Raw genomic sequence first — 21,399 nt, forward strand, 5'->3', positions numbered from 1 at the left:
GACCATCTGGCCCAACCACTCCCCTACCACCGGTGTCACCCACTGAACCCTGTCCCCAAGCACCACGTCCAACCTTTCCTTGAACACCCCCAGGGACGGTGACTCCACCACCTCCCTGGGCAACCCATCCCAATGTCTGACTGCTCTTCCTGAGAAGAGATGTCTCCTCATTTCCAACCTGAACCTCCCCTGGCACAACTTGAGGCCACTCCCTCTGGTCCTATCACTAGTTACCTGTGAGAAGAGGCCGACCCCCAGCTCCCCACGGATTCCTTTCAGGCAGTTGCAGAGAGCAGTGAGGTCTCCCCTGAGCCTCCTCTTCTCCAGACCAAACACCCCCAGCTCCCTCAGCCGCTCCTCACAGGACTTGTGTCCCAGGCCCTTCACCAGCTTCGTAGCCCTGCTCTGGACACGCTCCGGGGCCTCGATGTCCTTCTTGTAGTGAGGGGCCCAAAGCTGAACACAGCACTCGAGGTGCGGCCTCACCAGAGCAGAGCACAGGGGGGCGATCACCTCCCTGGCCCTGCTGGCTGCACTATTCCTGACACAACCAGGATGCCGCTGGCCTTCTTGGCCACCTGGGCAGGGCACACTGCTGGCTCGCGTTCAGGCAAGCAATCAGCATCCCCAGATCCCTTCCCTCTGCACAGCTTTCCAGCCACTCTGCCCCCAGCCTGTAGCATTGCATGGGGTTGTTGTGGCCCAAGTGCAGGACCCAGCCCTGAGCCATGTTGAGCCTCATCCCGTTGGCCTCTGCCCATCAACTCATCCTGCCCAGGTCCCTCTGCAGGGCCTTCCTGCCCTCCAGCAGATCGACACTTCCCCCCAACTTGGTGTCACCTGCAAACTTACTGAGGGTGCACTCACTTCCCTTACCCAAGTCATCAATAAAGATATTAAAGAGCTTGGGCCCCAACACCGACCCCTGGGGAACACCACTGGTGACCGGTCGCCAGCTGGATTTCACTCCGTTCGCCACCACTCTCTGGGCCCGGCCGCCCAGCCCTTTTTTAACTCAGCACAGAGTGTGCCTGTCCAAGCCATGGGCTGCCAGCTTCTCCAGGAGAATGCCATGCCATAAGCCTTGCTGAAGTCTACGCAGACTGCGTCAGCAGGCTTTCCCTCATCCACCAGGTGGGTCACCCAGTCATAGAAGGAGATGAGGTTGGTCAGGCAGGACTTGCCTTTCATGACCCCATGCTGACTGGCCCTGATCCCCCAGTGGTCCCGCATACATTGTGTGATTGCATTCAAGGTGACCTGTTCCATCACCTCTCCTGGCACCGAGGTCAGGCTGACAGGCCTGTAGTTCCCCGGGTCCTCTTTATGACCCTTCTTACAGATGCGCATCACATTAGCAAGTCTCCAGTCATCCAGGACCTCTCCGGATGACCAAGACCACTGAGAGACAATGGAAAGCAGCCCAGCAATCCGCCAACTCCCTCAGCACCCTCGGGTGGATCCCATTTGGCCCCATGGACTTGTGACAGTCCAAGTGGAGCAAACTCCAAACAGCACCCAAATGGCAATCAACCAACAAAACTAAGGTGTTTATTCATTCATTATTCAGAAAGTGAAACTACATATAAAAAGTAAAAACAGCCAATAAAAATATATTCTGAGTTATAAACAATTAAAACAAAACAAGCAACATCTTTCTCTTACTGCTTTAAAGCCCAGCCTATGTACAAACATAATCCCATTTATTAACTAGAAGCTTTTCTTGCCTCAGCACTCCCCTCACAGCACCAGTAACATCCCCAGGGCAAGCACTGTTACTTCTGCCTGTTAGCAGCTCTGTACCACTGCAGAAATGCTCCTTTCCAACAGCCCCAGCACTGCCTGGGCTTGACATCGAATTCCCCACTGACTGTGCAAGATCCTTTCAGGATGTCTTTGCTCCATCAGAGTGCTGACAGCTCCTCGGTGAGGCAAAAAGCAAAAACAAGGCCAGATCTTGGACTGTGGATTACATCAAAAGTCAGTGTAACAGGTGATCAGAACTCACTGCTGAGTAATTTGCCAATGTGAATACAAGTATTTGCAGCAAGCGTGCTTTGTGTGCATCTAACCACTTCTGGGGAAGAACAGAAGGGACTGGGGTAAGACCAACAGCTCCTGCCTTCTACAGTCTGGACAAGAATAATCATCCTGATGTCAAAGACTGCCCCATCAGACTACAGAAGGTGGTTCATATCACAAGCCTCTCTCATAGCAAATCCCAGCTATTGCTCTCAGGATTTCTCAAGAATTTCAATTTTTATGTGAGGGATCATCTTTCTACAAGAGAGAAGTGCTTAAAATTAATTCCCATTGCCTCCTGAGTGACAGCATATGCACTGCTGTAAGGGAGCTATCGTTCCACAGGCAGGGGCTTCTGCAGAGGGAGACTGCAGCGATACCCCAGACCCAAGCCGTGGCACTCCACAGCCGCTGCTCCTTCCGAGTGGGGATCTGCATGTACACAGTTGGAAGCATTCAAGCACGGCTCACACTCCAAACAAGGAGCTGGAAGTCTGTCTCCTTGCACACACTCACCAGAACCATTTCTCAGTCGACTGCTTTCTAGAGAGAAAGATAAACAGTGAAGAATGAACCACAGGTTCCACTGGTCAACAGGCCTAAGTTCAAAGTAAGCTTATTTGGATATAAGATGGTCTTCTAGCAAGAAGTATCTTACTAACCACAGCCAAGCCTTTTCCTATAAATCCTCCCTGCCTGCTCTGTAGGCCCCTGGTGGGGGAAAAGCCTTCAAAACAACATCTTACCTGCCTCAGCAGAGTATACCTCTTCCCAGGTATAACTACCCAGGTTGACAGGCTGCTTCAGCCAAGGATCCTCTAGTAACATGGCTAGAGTCATGCGCTGCTCTGGAACAGGATGCAAAAGCCCAGCAATCAGATTCATGAGATCTGGGGAGAGGCAGCAGCGAGACAAACAGTTCAGTCAATATTTTAGGTATGCTGAGAATGCAATATGATTTGTATTCAAAGAATGCAGACCTTAATTACAAATCCTCCCTGTTAATCCCTTGTACTATCCTGTTGTCTCAGTTTTATTCACAACTACTTACATGAGCTCAGCTCTGAGAATGATCTGAGATTTCCGGGTTGTGAAAACAAGGAACCAAGAGAGGAGTTATGACACTGAGGAGGACAGACGTAGAGACACATGCTACAGAGCCAACCCTGTTTCCAAGCCCAGTCTTGTCCTGCAGCCATCCCATGTTTCATCTGTGATTAAAGGTGCACTCAGGGTTCAGGGAAAGCTTCAAGAATTTACCCTTCAATTGCATCACTACTAAAGCCTTATAACCACAGTGCTCCTAGGACCACAGAGAACTTGAAGAAGACTGACAGTAGACTGACGTGCAAATAGTTTTCTACAGCTCCAAATGAAAGCAAAGCTAATGTATTTTTCCCGTGAGGTCAAGCCATACAATTCATTCAGAAATTATAAATTAACAGATTATCAAACATCCCAAAAGCGACATGTTATTGGTTGGTGATTAGTTCACTGAGATAAAATTTGCATTAGAGTTGCACGAGTGCCATTAACGATCTTAAACTTATCTACTAGAGCCAACCCTCCCATGAGGCATTGTTTGTTCCAGTTTTCTCAGTTATAAACCTCACTGAAGTTTGAAAAGCCGATAGCTTGAATCATCATCTTAAGTGGGAGGACTGGAATTTGAAACTAATAAAACATACAGTAGATAGCTGCAACGTAGGCATAAAGAACTGCAGATCTGATCTGAAAAGGATACCTCTGCTTCAGTGAACAGCTTCTTAAATCATTATAGAGGACATTTGGAACTATTTTTCCAGTTTTTCCCTTCTTCCTGGGGAATAAGTACTGCTCATACTTTCCTGAGAGATCTGCTCATTCAGAAAAGTAAATTGGAAAAAATTACCTTTTGACACAAGCTGAGGAGGATTCAGGACAGCTGCCATGGCCTCCTCCAGCTCACAGAAGGGATTCTCTCCAAATATTAGGGTATAAAGGGTGACACCAAGCGACCACATCTCCAACTCAGGGCCGTGATACCTGTGCAGAGATACACAAGCTTGCATAAACTCAGACTGCAAATACATAATTGTATGCTACGGAAGGTAAGGGGAAGAAAAGCTGGTTGATAGCCCTCATTTCCAATTTTTATCTTAACGGAGGAAGTTTGTGAGAATTCTCACGTTTTTGAGAAACCTGTACTGTTCTTCTCTGTGAAAGAAAAATAACTAAAGAACAGCCAACCATTTTCAGTTGATGAATATGTATAATATGCACTGAGACTTCTTACACAAGTAAGCTGGTGACAATAGCACTTAAGTGTCCTCCTTCTATACCATAACCCCAACTATCAATTAAATCTTTAAACAGAAAATCGGACACTTAATTGGAATCCCATTTGCCCCCTCCAATCCATTTCAAAGCCAAAAGTTATTCTGAAATAAATGTTAATTATCTAGATTCCAAGTGAGAAGAAGGGACAGTTTCTCCTCAAAGCAACAGGCTGAATTCCCAGGGCAATGTGGTTCCATCTCCCACCTAGTTCCCAGCAGGAATTTCCTTCCCTCCTTGCATAGCTTTCTGCCACTCGTTAAGGGGGTGCCTGAAGGATGCATTAAAAAAGCTGTGAAAAAACAAGAGCAAGGTAACGTACTCGCAGGTACAGTTAATGTTTACCTCCCTGGGATGGCTTCCCTCCGGGAGTGGGAGTGAGACTGTCAGCCTGCAGGTAAAGAGCATACACAGAAGGAGAGAGCAGGGAAAAGACAGCTAGGATTTGGGCTGCACATCCAAGACAGCAGCAAGACAAGCTGTAAGGGAAGAATCCTCAAGTCCAGAGGGGCACAAAAATGAAGGGGGAGATGAACCGCAATCGAACTGCAGAAATTGATACACAGAAGTAGAAAGAGGGGAACAGAAGAGATGAAAGTGAGGGAAGTACAAAAAAGGCAGACATGGCAAGGGACAGATGCTATACATGAATGCTTACTTATAAAACCTCTCTAAAAGAGCAATTTTTAGTAGAGAGACAGGTAGGAAGAGGTTAGCAAGTTGACATATGTATTACGAGAGACTGAGGAAAAAGGACACATTCAAGTCACAACACAGAGCGTTCAGACACGTATACCAGGCTGGAGATGACAGCTGTAGGCTTGGTCTTGAACTGATCTCTGCAGTAGGACAGACATCAGTACAAGGGCTTGCAAACACATCTGACCAGAATAAGAAAGCCTGTCAACGGGTTTAGTCAGAAACAACTTTGTATGTATTGAAGCCTTTGAAAATAATTTCCGTCACTGCAGTGCCCTAAATCTCATGTCAGCTTTCTGTGGTTAGATACCGTAGCAGTGCATCAATGGCAAAGCAGCTTGCACACACATTTTCTGGTGTGATGGACACAAAAAAGTGATTTTGCACAGGGTGACATACGCTTGGCCGGAGAGCACTTCTGGTGAGCAGTATTCAATTGTCCCACAGAAGGTGTAAAACAGCTTGCCGGGTTCCAGGTAGGCAGCCGAACCAAAGTCCACTAATTTAATTGTGAAATCTTCAGCAATGACAATGTTTTCATCCTTGATATCTCTGTGAAGGATGTTCCTACAGTGGAGATACCCAACAGCTGACACAATCTGAAAGAGGAGGGGAGAACAAGCTGTTAATTCAAAGATGTCCTGGATAACGCACATGGCACCAGGTAGTTACAATAACCACAATTTCAGTTGCTTTGACACTGTATTAACAAGATGCAGATCCCAATTTTGGTAACTGCACACAAATTCAGGAATGCCTGTCTGCATTGCTGCAGCGGGTATTACAGTACTCTTGACAGAGAGAATTAGAAAAGCAATTGCTTGCTTTCCTCTCACAAATGTGCAGGAAGATGGCGTGGCGTGCTTTGGTTAGAAGCATCAGAGCTTATTGTTACAATCCTGCAGGTTACTTTATTTTTATCCCAGCTTCATCTGGAGGTCCCTTTGATTCCTCCGAAAGGATATTACTGCATGCCTCCAATGCTGCAGGATGACAAAGCACTTAAGAGTGAAGTTTGGTATAAATAATATACTCACTCCATTTTTCTTGCTGCACGATTCATGCTACAGTGCTATAATTAAGAACAGCATCAGAATTATATCACCTTGGAGACAATCTTGATCCCTACCACAATATATCTGAACAAGAAAAGCAGATAGTTAAGGGAGAAAAGCGTCTATTTATAACACAAAGCTCCCTCTGCAGAGAAATACTGTACAGGGCTGAAGTAACAAAGCATCCCCATAAACTCAAGGGTGGCTTAGGAAAGAGGCTTATCAGCCCTTTACACCCATTGCCAATCTAAAACAAGCACTGATCTAAGTGAGAGCATGGCTTTTAGTGAGGCTTGGGGCAACTTCTGGGCACCTTTCTCCTCGCCCAGAGGAGCAGCTGCCACGCGAATGGGCTCGTATGCTGCTACAACCACAGCCAAGAGGTGAGCACTCTCTGTAGGAAACCCTAATAGGAAGTAAGTAAGGTCCTGTAAACATTACTTTGTGACACATTTCTACCTAAACCTTGAAAATGTTTCTGTGGGTAGCATTTCTGTTAGCGAGACATCAGCCCTGCAGAATAAGGTAGAAAAGCTCTGCCAGTAGTGAGTACGACTGGGGGAATATAGCCATGCCTACTGATTAGCCAGTCCTTCCGAGTGAAATAGGATCCCAGATCTTATACTAACCACATTTTACCGGCATGTAGTAATTGTATGTTCCCGGCTCTCACCTGCCTGAATAGATAGCTTGCTAATGGCTCATCCAAATCAGGCTGATTATCAATGAATGTAAAGAGATCCAGACCAGATCCATGCTTCTCCATCACCAGCTGGAAGAAGTGTTCATTTTCCAACACATCCAGCACCTATAAATAACAGACTGGCTTTTATCATGTGCTTCATCCTCAAACTCCCTTTATTATTATTATTTATTTGAATTAAACAAACACTACTTTCCCCTTGGAGATTTAGTCAAAGTACACTATAACCTTTGAAGTCTTCACTGAGTACAAATACTTCTTGAAAAGAGAGCAGAACTAAAAATCTAGAGGAATTCTCTTCCAGAAAAAAAAAAAAGGAATCAAGATGTATCCAAGTTATTTACCAAACTAGTACATGTTCAGTTGTGACGTTGTATGTCCACTTCCAAGATATGCATCCAGAAATAATGTACAGGCTTTCTTTCTGCTAGATGCACACCTTTGGATCTGTGCTTACATCAATTGTTTGTGGCACAAGTGGATAACAGCAAGTGACAAACCCTCCCAAATAAAGCATGATTGTTCTTTCCTGAAAGGTATCTTTATCAGACAGCACTGCCTCACTCCTGAAGAAGAGGCACAAGGCTCCAAGTGTTCAAAGTAGACATGTGATCCAGTTCAAACTGCATTTACTCCGAGTTACTTTACCTTAATGATACTCGGGTGCTGCAGCTTCAACAGGATTGAGATTTCTTGAGTAACTCTCCCCATGTCAGGATCGTCTACCCAGCAGTCTTCAAGCACCCTCTCCTTCCAGATGAACTTCACAACAACCTAAGCAGACAACAGCATTTCAGCATTGCCTACAAGAGCAGGGCTTTAAGTGTTTGACAAGTTAATTTACAAGAAAAATGTTCGTGAATCACTTAACTCAAAGGACAGAGGTAATCTGATATGCATTGCTTTGCTTAGAACATCTATAAACATCTTTAAACTAATTTACTCCTAGATACCAAATGATCCACAGAAATGGAAGGTATTTATCATTCTTTTTCCCTTTACTACTAATAAAATCAAATTCCAAAGGCTTTTTAAAACTGAATTCCAAAGGCTCTGACAGGCCAGTTCTCTTATCAGCTCAATCACAGTAGCGGTGAGCTCTGCCACAGAGATAGAGTGGAAGAAAACAAGCACTTCACATCTACACAGAGAAACGCTAGGATTTGCCTCTCAACACCCAAAATACTTCTGGTAAAGAGGGTCCCATAACCTCAACATACCTATTCCACAGTGAAGTAACCACGTTCTTGAGTTGTGGCACGATAAACTTCGGAGCGTGCCATTCACTTTAGCAACGTTTGATTATGGTCTGTAGTTCTATTAATCCTAAAGTATGCTTCTTCCAACTGGTTAAAATAGCTACATAGTCAGTCTCCTTCTGTGCCTGCTGCCTGAGGTAACAGTTTACACATTATATCAATGCAAACATGTTGCTGTCCTGTTTCTATAAGGTTAGTAATCTCAGATTCGCATCAAAAACAAAGGAAAACCCCGACCTACCAAAGAGCATCTTTTAATGGTATAGTATGGACTTTATATGGACACTCTAGCCTTTCAGTTTTGATCCTAGAATATTTATTGCAATGATATGTTAAAGAAATATTTAACCTCCTGGTGATCCTTCTTGTCCCTGGCAGTCCAGACAAAACCAAAAGATCCTTTGCCTATAAGATTGAGAGTGTCGTATTTTTTTGCATATTCTCCCTCACACGCCCTCAGTCTTTCAAGCTCTTCCGCTCTTCGGGAATTCTCAAAGAGTGAAGTTGATCTGATGGCCTAGAGACAGATTAAAAAAAAAAGTTAGCAAGAAAATGAAAGGTAAAGGAAATACTGAAAGGAAACTACACTTCTACAAGATCAGCTAAAAGGAACATCTTTGTTTTTTAATAGCAAGAACCGTATGTTGATGTAACCATCATCTAACACGACAAGTTAATTCAACAGTCTGCTCTCAGCAGCTGTTGATACTGCTTAATTCAGCGAAAGGTAAAGAAAACAAAAGAATATGCACTTGAGAAACTTGTACAAAATTCTCTGTGCGCTTTACATTTCAATAAACATTCAGCTCCTCGGCGCTGCACATAGTTTGGATCTATCAGCGCTATATATATGATGTCTAAATAAAATAATCATAAAATCCAGCTATGTAAAGACTTAATGAATGCATATATTTACTCCAGGGATCTATAATTACCTATGTCAATTGATCAAAGATATTGTTTTCTGCTATGGCCCTGGTCAAAGTACTGTCAGCTTTACATCCCACTACTACTAAAAAGCGGGCCTGCGCAGTTGTGCTTTCAGGATATACAGCACAGATGCACGCCTACTGTTCAGCTACGTGGTGTTAGCTTTCTGTACACCACGCAGATTGCAACATCTCCAGAGGGAGCTAAACAAAATACAGTTTCCTTTTGCTGACTTAAGTCAGTAAATGAAAGCTTTCAGCTTAGTATTTCCTTTCTTAATAATGCTATGTCATTGATGCCAGTGTGACTACAGTCATTTAAAAAATAACTTTACCACACTGGTATAAACTTCCACTGTAGATATACTTAAACCAGCCTAAGAACAAATTTAAAATCAGGTGCTTTTACTAGTCAAGTTAACTTGAGTAGTAAACCTGGGAAAGCTAATTACACTAAGCCAAACACACACTACCAGAAGTGTTACAATAGTCATTTGTTGTTTTTAGAGCAATGAAATACTTCTTTTGATACAGAAATAGGAAAACCAGGAAACAGCAATACCCCCTGCCCCAGCCTCATGGCATGTTGTAAGTGGAAAAACTTCTCAGCTTTAGCTTCAGCTCAACATTATATAACAGCTGAGTATTCTTACTTCTCCAAGGCTGTGCGCTGAAAGATCTGCAATGGACTGGTTAGAGCTTGCTAGGCTGGAGAGCAAAAGCTGAGTCTTTGCTACTGCTTCTTTCTGGCTCTGTAGAAGGTCTTTCACCACCCAGACACAGAAAAGTATGGCAGGGTCCTGCAGTTCTACACGTTTTACTTCAAAGAGTATACCTGTGGAAACAGGTGAGGAAATAAAATGGTGGAATCAAACATTAGTGTCTAATGAAACCACAGTTAGCTTAGGATGAAATCCTGAGTTCTTGAAGTGAATTCCTGTGGTTTCTTCATTACTTCTTGGGGGAACACCTACATTGGAAAGATTCATCTGAGGGTGGCTGTAAAAAGCACAGCTCTTCTAGAGATACCTGGAGGTTACTGCCACAGTGTCCCATCTCCCCCCTTGGCAGAAATTTTAGTCAGTGCACAACTAGGACTGTTAATTTCACATTATTATTCAAGATGACATAAAACCTGGGATTTTATACAAGTAGCTACAGAGTCCAGCTTGAAGGACTGAACGAAACATCCCGTTTTACAATTCAAATGCAAGTTTTACAATGGAGGTTGGATTTGGTGTTCAGGAACAATTGTCAGTTTCAAATCTTTTAATTGTGTTTTAAGAATATTTCTGACTATTCAATCTCCATTAATTTCTTAGTAACTTTACATTTTTACCGCCAACTATTCCAATGCCCTTTGCATAAGAATTAAATACTGCTTTTCTTTCTAGATGCTAGAGCTTCCTTCCTTCCTTCTCCACTGTGAGCTTCTAACCCAGAAGTACCTGCCTTCTGCAAAAACATGGGTGAAGAACAGTGTCCCAGTAAGAGTTTTGGGAAGGGGGGAAATAGGTTTAACTTACTTAACTGTGAACCATCTCTGTGACAGCAATTCCCAGTGTAGCTGCCTTCCAGAATCTCTGCATTCAAAGGAGGTGCTGGATTCAGTCTTCCTTCTTGTTTCACAGGGGTAGATGTTACCTTTATCTCTGTATTTTCCAGCCCATGCAATAGACAGTCTTCTTCAGGATTTCCTTCACTTTTCAATGGGTTTCTGTTGACGTTATCCCCCACAGCCTCCACAAAAGTTTCAGGCTTATCAAGAAATACTTTGGAGGATCCTTCAGAGTTTTCCAAATGCTGTAGGTAGGCCAGCCACCCAGAACCACCTTCTATGGCAACACCATTCAATAGCTGCTTTTCTTGCCCAGTTGAAAAAGCACTGTTCTGAGTTAGCATATTGCCTACAGCTGAGCCCAGTGCATTAGAGGAAGACACTCCAGGATCTGTAGTAGCACCTAAACAATTGGCTGAGTTCCCCTTGACGCCAATATTCAGATCCAGCTCCTCAAGACCAGAGCAAATACAGCTCAGCTCAGCATCTGATTCTTTAACATCTTTGTGTCCTGTGGCAATTCCCAATGCAGGAGCAGTGCAACCCATTTTATTTCCTGAGTGAACATCATGGATACTATTTCTTCCATTTGCAAAGGAAAATGATGAAGCATCATTTAGCAGGCAGCTTTCAACGACAGTGCGATCAGCATTGGAAAGTTTTGCATCACATATCAAGCTTGTTTTTGACAACTGTCCTCTAGCCCCATGGCTTTGAAAGTCTGGTGTTGTCCCAGACCATGGCTCATTTAATTTTGGTGTTCTGGATGAGTTACAAGCAAAACCGGAAGGCTTGTCCACGCCATGGGATGCAGTATCTAGCTCGTCTTCTGGGCTATAAGAAATAGTAGATGAGCCGACGTTTGCTGAGGAAGATTGTCCCTGAGCATCGGTGGAGTGGTGATCCTCCAGCACTGCACATGGTAACCTAAAGACCTGCTGACAATTTAATTCCTTCAGGTCCTGATGATGAACTTGTAATGGACTAGGCAAAATACTACTCTCACCAGCACTTCCAGTCTCAGAGGCACCGGATGCTGCACTGTGGCTGCTTCTTACTGGAGTCTTTGTGTTCTGACGTGAATCCAGCTGTTCTGAAGCAGATGACGTGGGAGAGATCCTTGAATGGCATATTTTCTGAGAATTATACAATCCTGCTTTTTCCACCACTCCGCATTGTTCCACTGCTCTGATTCTGTCAGGCCAGGTTTCAGGAGAAGGCTCTTCACAGCGGGCTGACGGACCATAAGCGACAATGCTGTCTTCACCGCAAGGATTCAAAGTTATTAGTGATATCCTGATGACAAAAGAATGAGAAAAGTCACCTGTATCCTACTGACTCTTCTGTTACTATGTTCATTATCTAAAACGTGCCCCAATCATTTTATTATTTTAATTTAAAAGAAAAAGGCAGCGAAGTCTTGATACAAGCATCCACAATCATAACAAATTCCATCTTCACCAGAGATCAGGTACACTTGAATGGCAGTCTTTCCTTATGGATTATTTCCTTCTCTAGCTTAATTTCTAACTTTATTTCATAGACCATTTTCCACAACAAAAAGCCAATACACGTGGCAGTACACTTCCAGTCCTGAGAACAGAAGATCCCTGTTGTGCTTCCAGCTACCGTTTTAACTACAGTTCATTGAAGCCCACAACACAAAGTATTTTATTAACATTTCTATCAGTAAAAATGCAGAATAGAAAAACAGTCCATGTAGTAAAGCAGCTACAATCCAAGTACGATATAGATATATAATGGAAAATACAGACTACGAGTCTGTTTAGAAAATGACAAGAACTGTGCTGTAATACTCTGTACATTAAAAAAGGCAGCAAACATTTTCTGAGAGTTGGAATCGTTAGCGTGGAATGTTTCAAGTTTTACTTAAGCTAAAATGTGTGCATCATATAGGTTCTTGTGCAGAAATTCTAATTTTGTTACAGAAAAAAAAACCTAGAAAGATGCAGGACTCTACTAACAGAATACGCTGTCTTAATGACAGTCACACTGACCTCCATTCCAGGTAACCTGGCTTCAGTGCAACACCAGCTAGTGGATACCAAGGAAGGAAATAAACATTCACCGTTTCTTATCTATTAAGATAGGGCCTAATTAACTTCCCCAGCCTGGGTGAAACATTTGGTACCCATTAGAGACGAAACACCCATAACTTTAAGTTGTACGGATCTCAACAAAAATCTAAGGTAGGCAAAGCTCAATCAGTCCTGCAAATAGCATTCAGATTCTAAATAGAGACAGGTGCAGAAGGCTCTTGTTACACCTTCCACAAATATCAGAGGTGAAAAACAGTTTTTCCTTCTGATTGCCACCACAGGTTTTCATTTTTCAAAGTGAGGTCATGGTTCATAGAATGCCTACCTATCATAGGGCATGGATGCCACTTCGGGAGATGAGGGAGTAGATGAGAAACTGCTCCCATTCTTTTGCTTAGTCTCACCATGAAGTAATCTGTCTTCTTTGCCTCTTCTTTCTAATTTCTTCTCTTTATCTCTTGACAGAGGGCTGGCTAAAGATGCAGCCACAAAGCTGCTGCCTGTACCAAACAAAAAATAAGACCATACCAATTTAACCTTTTATGTTTATGCTTCAGTGTCCATAGTGATTAAAAATAACCTTGGAACTGCACTGGTCTTTCTTGTATGAGTATGAAAGACTTGATTAAGGCAAAGTGGTCCAAATACAAGCACTCCCCTCTACTTTGGCCTGAAAAGTTCAATGCAGGAATCTAAATGTTTCAGGGCTGCTAAAATTTACTTTCCTATCAAAGCTTTTGGACAGGTAATAACCTTCTGGATTAGCTACTTGGCTTGAAATTCAGAGACCTAAGAGGGCAAACGACTGTACAGAGGCTGGAAATAAAGCTTTCATACAAACAGCAGCAAGAGAAGGAAAAAAAAAAAAGCCCCAAATACACATATGCTCCCCACCCCAAACACTTAAAACGGAAAGTTTTATAACTCACTGAAATTGCAGGACGAAAAAGAAACAGTATATAGTCCACACATGGTTAAGACAAAGAATAAGATAAGAACTTCCCGAGCGAGTGAGCGACAAAAGATCAAAAGGGAAGAACACAAGCTTGCAAGATGAATCAGGTATTGATGCTGCAAAAGAAGGTAACAAGTGAACAAATCTAGATTAGAATCTAGAACAATCACTCCATTTAGTAAAGGCTGAGTGCAAAAATTGTTTCCTCACCAAAGAACTGAATTACTTCTAGATTAGAGGCACCACTCCACAAAAAAATTACTTAAGAAATTGCAGTCTACTAACTCTCCTTTGTTCCAGTAGCAGCTGTGCATTGGTTCCGATGCAGCTGTGCATTTCAAAGCAAAGAAAAATAAAAAAGCAAACAGGAAAATGTTTTTCTGTCTCCTGTGATTTTTTAACAGACATCTTGTGATACAGATGAAAGTATGCACTTGCTTGTGCCCTCTGTTTTGGGCAGAGTTAGCTGGAAGACCTGATTTGGAGACATGGAGCTTCCTTGCTTCTGTTTATTCCTATTGTGTTCAGAGAAATAGAATTTTAATAATTTCTTTGTAAATACAACAAGCTGCACCAGAGCATGTGATGCCTCCTAATTGAAACAACACAGCAACGTAACGCTGAATATTAGCCAGCAACATGAGCCAATATATAAGATTGTCAGAATTTTTCTTTAAAATATTAGTCCTAAATATCTGCACATCTATTGCAATGTTGTCACAAAAGCTAAATTTTACAAATCTCAAGATATTTGAAGATTCTAGCAGGGGAGAAAGGGACAGAGAAGTGTTCAGTAAGTACAAAGCATTCTCTATTGACAGTGCAATTTCTGACGTGGATATTCAGTTTCATCTTCTTAACAACAGAGAGGAGCACAACCTTACATGAACAATTCTGTTCACCTTAGGTTACAGTGGAAATCCCATTTAAAAACTGCGTAGCAGTACATGGCTTTTACAAAGCACATTCCCATTTCTGTAGGAAAATCTCTTCTATTTGTTTTACCTTTGTTACAGCAGCTAGAACCAGCTGTATGGCAGGCAGTAACATCTTCAAAGAGGCACTCACTCTCTGTCCCCATAGAGTCGTCAAGAGGAGGTAATGGCAAGGAACAGTCATTGCTTCTTTCCATGTTGTTATAGAAACCAGGGATCAGGAACGTTATGTTCTAAAACACAGAATGAAACCTGCTAAGCTGACTCCGACAGACTGGGGACAAATGCTAACAGTGATAGCGGCCCTGACCCTCACGGACAGCTGGGCAAAACCAATCCACATCACTGGTGGAGAACATACAAGTGTGCAGACTGCTTTGGCCTACTTGAAATCCGCACCAGCTCCTCAGCACTACAAAACAGCTACAGCAAGAGAATTTGTGTATCGTCCCACAAACCACTCGCTCAACACATTAACACAGTTTTGTGGTAGACAGAAACACGTACAAAGACTTTACAGCTCCAATGGATATGTTGCCAGACACAGCAGTCATGGCGGGGATTAATATCACTGCCTTACCTTTCCCAACAGTTCGTTCTTCTCATAGCCAAACAGTGTTAAAGCAAAACTGTCCTTGATGCAATGAATGGTTCCATCTGACTGCACAGTAATAAGGCCACTGATGGTGGATAACACTTCAACTGTAGCAGAGTAATGACAGTCTACGAAAGAGTCTTTTTCTGTCTGTAGAACACCGCTGTTCTGCACTGCTGTTTGGTCCTCCTCCAGAAGGCTAACTTGCAGCTTTAAACTGAGAGGAAATGTGTTACCCTCTCTGGATTGACCTACAGCTCTCTGGATCCTGAGGTTCTAAATTAAAGCAAAACAAAACAAAACCACAGAAAATCCCTAATAAAGTGTTTGGGGTTTATTTCAGTATTCACATAAAAAAACAACATAGCAAAGTTCTCAGGAGAAAGGAGCAGGAAAAGACAATATCAAAATGTGAATATCAAAATGAACAAAGTCTGTTTTTCTAAGGTTTCAGAACCCAAAGTTGAACTGCTGCATGAAATCCTGATGACAAAGACCAGGAAAGTCCATGCTGCAGCTTTTCAGCAAAAGAGACGTTAATAAGGCCTCTTTCAACTATTTAGCTGCCTATTCCATAGCATTTGCAAGACCCAGATACTCTTCAGACTTTTACTCCTCAGACGAACACGTCTGAAATTAGCTAAAGAATTCAGAGTAACATCAGGGAGCTGACTCAGATAGCATGTTTTCTTACAAAGCCAGGCTTCTGATGGATTGGAGGAAATTATCTTTCACCAAGACAGGCTCCACAAGAGGTCAGGGCTCGGGCTTATTCCTAGTTACAAAATACCCAGACAGCAGCTCCATAGAGCAGCAGACTCTTTCTCGTGGGACTTGTGCTTCTCTCTGAAAAGGCTTTCTTCTCTTACATGAAGAGGGAAAGTGTGCACCTACAGCCCAAAGGGGAAGGGTATGGAACAACGTGGTTGGCACTCATACTATACCTTTGGAATTTTTTTGCCTAGAAGAGGGATCTGCACAGAAGGAATCAGGTCCTTTATATGGAGCCCAACTACTTCTTCCAATGTTGGGTAGCCATGGAGATGGGCAAAAAGAAGGTCGCATGATGTAATCTCTCCCTTGGGAAGAAAACGTACAGGACTATTTTAACATTTTAGCCACAGTCCTCACAATCTTTTAACAGTCTCTGCAAGCATCTAAGCAAACAGCAGGTCTCATTCTGCTGTCTCTTCATGAATACAATTAACTCAGTAAAAGTAGACAAGGCATAATGCAATGCTTCTCCGACATTATCATACCACAGGGGAAAAGCAGGGCAGTCTAGGACTCCTCACAGAACTTGTCCTCAGCAAGCTGATCCCTTCACAAGGGCACCCCAGCCATAAATAATCAACCCACTGCCAAACTACTCCTGTTCAAGTCTAATTCCATCCAATTGCAGCTCCCTGCCATGGCAGGGCTCCCCCCCACCAGCCCAGGCTGCCCCCAGCCCCACCCAGCCCGGCCTTGGGCACCTCCAGGGATGGGGCAGCCACAGCTGCTCTGGGCAGCCTGGGCCAGGGCCTCACCACTCTCTGAGTGAAGAATTTCTTCCACATATCTCATCTCCCCTCTTTCAGTTTAAAGCCATTCCCCCTTGTCCTATGCCTACACCCCCTGACACACAGTCCCTCCCCAGCTTTCCTGCAGCCCCTTCAGGCCCCGGCAGGCCGCTGTGAGGTCTCCCTGGAGCCTTCTCTTCTCCAGGCCCAACACCCCCAGCTCCCTCAGCCTGTCTTTGCGGTCCTCCCCTGGACTCATTCCATGTCCTGCTCGTGCTGGGAGCCCCAGAGCCTACCAGTTTTTAGACACACTTCACTTCCACAAACTGTGACAAAACGATGTCTCATTTGATCATTACGAAAACACTCACATCAACCCTGAAGGAGACGAAGGCTGAAAGTCTTTCCACTGGCTCCAGCAGAACCACACAACACTTGTTGTCCTTGCTTTTTATTCGCCTCAGCCAGACTGAGACAGGGATCTTCTGTTTGAGACGGCCTATGACATCCACCTTTCCAGAGAATTCAGAGATGTAGTTAGAATTTACTAAGACCACGGTTACTTAGCAAGAATTTCAAACAAGAATAAGATATTAAGCCAAGACACCTCTCCCTCATTGTTATGAAAACCCTTTTTTCTTGAACACTTACTAGTTTTTATTGGAAGAAACATAGCTTTAATACAGAGTTGGTAAAGAGTGCAAATAATTCACTGCTGTTGCTTTGCTTTCCTCTTTCCCAGCCTCAGGAAGACTCAAGGTGTTTCCATTGGTATAATACATGTGTTGATCTCATGCCTTACTTTCAAGGAAAAGTGCTTTTCAGAGATGCTTTACCTAAGAGATGCCCCACAAAGCTAACGAACACTCCACATCAGTAAGGCAGTTTACTTTCAGCTGCAGAAGCAGCAGCTTCATTTCTTATGGGAGAAGATTCTTCTCAAACCAGAAAATGCTTACTTATCTTATAACCTGCAGTGTTCACACTAAGCCTTTTATCTTTTTTAATCTGATCTTGACAGAATGGGTTTATGAATTACACAGTGACCCTATGGCAGCCTATAAAGCACTTGGCATGGCTGTAGTTTAGAGTTAGCGTCTCCGATAAAGACATTTAATTTTAATTCTGGATTTACCTAACCAAGCTTAAGATTTTTTTTGCTATACCCACTTGAGGATTCAGGAAGATCACGCTCTGAGGTACTGACAATTTCAGTACAAAAATAACCCATCGGGAAGAATTAGCTTATCTTCCCACTGTTTTCTAGTGACAGCTTACAACAGCAGCAAAAGAAAAGAGTTTCAAGATGCTTCTCACGCAGTTCTCTTATAAACAACCCTATTATAGGCAAAGCATTAATTCCACTCTTTTGCACCAACTAGGGGGTTTTGTCACAAACATTTCACAGTATTTGGTTGATATGTAATATATAGAACGCACAGTGCAATTAAAGATCATTTAAAAAATATTGTAAAAGACCAGACTATTGGGAACTTTTCCATAATGTTTTCCACGTTAAGCAATGCATATTGATTTTTTTTTTTTTTTTTAAATAAAGTGTCCTTGAAGCTCTAATTTGGTCAAGTCATCCTGACTATACATGTTGGCAGCTGGAAAGCTCTCATCGGTGCCTCCCAAACCACGTTTTACCTTCTGAACAGCCACATTTGCAAACACTTAAACAAAACAGTCTGACAAATAACTTAATTGACAAATGCCCATTAAGTTAAGTATACATGAAAATTAGATTGAAAAAAAAAAGCCAACACCCTAAGCCCCACAAATATTATATATGGTGGGAAATATTTGGTTGAACATTTCACATACCACAGTTCCTGAAAACACCGACGAACATTCATCAGTTTCTAAGGACTCCTCGCCCACAGCTTCCCATATCTCTTGACTGCATTTGGATATGAAGCGGGATAGCTTTTGGCCAATGAGCTCCTGACTACTGTACCCAAGCAGCTTGCAGGCTTTGTCATTAGCCACTAGAATCTAGAAGAGGAAAAAAACAAAACAAAACACCACAAGAATAAAAGCTTTCTGCTTCATTTATAGAACATCATCTCCTCAGGCTGTTGCTTTAATGTATTATAATATCAGTTCCTCTTGGTGGAAGTGGGGTGGTCCTCTTAAACTCTGAAATGTTTGAAATCAATTCACTAAAGCTTCTTGTTCTAAGACATCCATTGCCCAAGTATCTTCTTGGTTAAAAGTGTTTGAGACATTGCTTTTCTTTTAGGCTTCTTGCTTGCTTTTAGCTACCTACCCCTCCAACCTCTTGTGTTGTTTCAGTAATTACATCCATAGAGGCAACGTGACAGTTTACTTGCAAGCCCAGCCTGGGCAGGCCACAAAATTTTATCCACTCCTAAAGGGAAGCAATAACCACACGAGTCATTGGCATGCTTACACCTCTGTTACAGACCAAGTTAGAATTAAATGTCTTTAAGACTGAAAGGCCCGAAGTGTCAGCTCAGGCTAAAAATGGCACAGCTCTTTAAGGCTTTTAGCACTCAATTTTACATCAGTGTTTCTGTTGGGACAGAAACAGAGAAAATCTCTCTCTCCCAGTGCAAAAAAGTGTATTCACTGGGCAGATAAAGAGATGTCATGCTACCATGAACCCATCCTAGGGTCGGTACTTCCTAGACAGAAGGCTTGAAGCATATTTTGCTTTTTTTTTTCTTCCTTTATGCCACATCATGGCTGCACTCTTCTTTATTCCCTTTTTCTGTCTGAAAAAAAGACTCGAGACATCAGTGCTCCCAGCACTGACTTGTGTAATTTGCTAACTACAACCTGCAATGAAAGCACGCGCTTTGTCAGTCCTTACAAAATTACCGAGCCTGAACTGACTACAAAATACCTTCCTGACACTCTAATATCTGGCAGATACAAGTAAGGTAGCAGGCATTTTAGCCTATACGGTGCCATACAGCCTATATCAGCCGTGCATTGAGTAGCTTAGCAGTTACTACTGCAAATACCTCTGTTGTGTTGGTATCCACGGTGAAGATGGCCTTGTTTGGATTGCGTGCGGCAGCCGGGAGGTGCTGGCTGGATTCCTCCACAGCGAGAGCATGCAAAAAGGAGTTAGAAGTAGAACTTCTGATGGAATTGGAGAGAGAGGAAGAGTCCAACTGAGCCCAAGAGTTACTGATTTTGCTGGTACAAACGTTATGAGCTGCCAGTGAAGACAAACAGTAAGAGCTCCATGTCTCCCCTGTGAGAACAGAAAGACCAGCTCTGTAGTTGTAACAATCTACTATAGGAGTATTAGAGAAATTAATAAAACAGTTGTTAGCTGGAGTCAAGTAATTTCATCCCAAAATATGCTCTTCTGGACTCTTTAAGAAATGACAAGAAAATAAAATCAACAAGACTAAAGACAACAGAAACAATGAGGATAAACATATCTTTTTGAGTCACAGCCACTGGAACGATTAAACTCCATCCATAGTTTAGAAAAAAATCGCCAGCGTGCAAATAATTCAAGCAGACAACTCAGGTTTTTCTTCTGCTTAAGTTAACAGTTTAAAAGGGTTTGAATTATCTCAAGATAAAACTGAAAACGTTATTACATATAATTACAGTTCAGAGTTAGTCAGAAGCCGGTTAATTAACCACTCGCAAGATGTGACACCGAAATTCCTGCGCCCACACCACCACAGAATCACAGAACCGTAGAATACCCCGAGTTGGAAGGGACCCACAAGGATCACCGAGCCCAGCTCCTGGCTCCACACAGGTCTACCCGAAAACTCAGGCCACAGGCCAAACGCTTCTTAGACTCCGACAGCCTCGGTGCCGTGACCGCGGCCCCGGGGAGCCTGTCCCAGCGCGCGAGCCCCCTCCCGGTGAAGAGCCGCTTTCTGTTGCGCGACGTCAAGTGGCTACGCGAAAATTCTCAGCGGTTCTGGCCGGAAGAGGCGCTTCCTCGGGCAGCGGCACCGGCAAACCCAACGCCGCTGGGCTGCCAGCGGTGGCAGGGGCGTCACGAGCAGGTCACGCCGGGCACACCCCCGCGGTACAGCAGGGGAGCCCGCGGGCAGCCACACGGCAACGGGCGCAGCCCGTACCGCCACGGTGTGACAGCGTACGTTACGTAGAGCCCGCTGCGTGGATAAAACGCGGCACGAAGCGGATGCTATATAGAGCCTATTGCACGTACGAAACGTGACGCGAAGAACCGCGTACGACGCCTGCCTCCCCACTTGGGAGCTTTGCCGTTTCCGAGCACCGCACGAGGCGCCGGGCGGCGGCCAGCAGCCCGGCCCCAGCGCCGACGGCCCGGCCCCGCGCGGCCCGTTCCCTGTCGCCTCCCCCGGCCCCCAGCGCCCCAGCGGCTCCGCAGGCGCACCCGCAGCGCCCCGCGCTCACCGGGCAGCGCCGCCCCGCGCCGGCACAGCCGGCCCAGCTGCCCCCTGCTGCTGCCGCTGCTGCTGCCGCCGGCCCGGGGGCGGCCCCCGGCGGAGCCCCCCGGGAGGCCGAGGCCGAGGCCGGGCGCGGAGGCCGGACGGCTCCCCCCGGGGGGGCCCCGCGCCTCGGCAGCCATCGCGGCCCCGAGGTGCGGAGGGGCGGGACGCGGCGGCCCCGCCGCCCAATAGGCGAAGGCGCTGGCGGAGCGACGCGGCCGGCGGCCAATCGGACGCCGCGGCGCAGGTGGCGGGCCGTTCGAACGCCGCGCCGGCACCGCCCGCCTGAAGCCCGCGCGCCGCCCGTTGCTAGGGGATGCTCAGGCCAGCGCCGACGGTGGGCGGGAGGGGTCACAATTGGCCCGACCGGGCTGGCGGCCGCCCTCGGAA

General features: G+C 44.5%; 1 protein-coding gene across 1 annotated transcript; it reads right to left on the reverse strand.

The window, feature by feature from the left end:
- Nucleotides 1-1,535: 1,535 nt before the first annotated feature.
- On the reverse strand, nucleotides 1,536-21,149 carry PASK (PAS domain containing serine/threonine kinase). Its single transcript, XM_040567305.1, has 17 exons — nucleotides 20,975-21,149; nucleotides 19,582-19,817; nucleotides 18,416-18,586; nucleotides 16,960-17,100; nucleotides 16,031-16,165; nucleotides 15,072-15,362; nucleotides 14,562-14,724; nucleotides 12,927-13,101; nucleotides 10,510-11,837; nucleotides 9,637-9,818; nucleotides 8,404-8,571; nucleotides 7,444-7,569; nucleotides 6,766-6,900; nucleotides 5,437-5,636; nucleotides 3,914-4,047; nucleotides 2,769-2,912; nucleotides 1,536-2,565 (listed from the first exon to the last, which is right to left on the reverse strand). Exons 1-17 carry the CDS (start codon nucleotides 21,147-21,149, stop codon nucleotides 2,354-2,356), a joined length of 4,116 nt encoding a protein of 1,371 aa, XP_040423239.1. The 3' UTR covers nucleotides 1,536-2,353.
- Nucleotides 21,150-21,399: the final 250 nt, after the last annotated feature.

The sequence above is a fragment of the Cygnus olor genome, chromosome 9, assembly GCF_009769625.2.
Source record: "Cygnus olor isolate bCygOlo1 chromosome 9, bCygOlo1.pri.v2, whole genome shotgun sequence".
In the NCBI taxonomy this organism is placed as follows: domain Eukaryota; kingdom Metazoa; phylum Chordata; class Aves; order Anseriformes; family Anatidae; genus Cygnus; species Cygnus olor.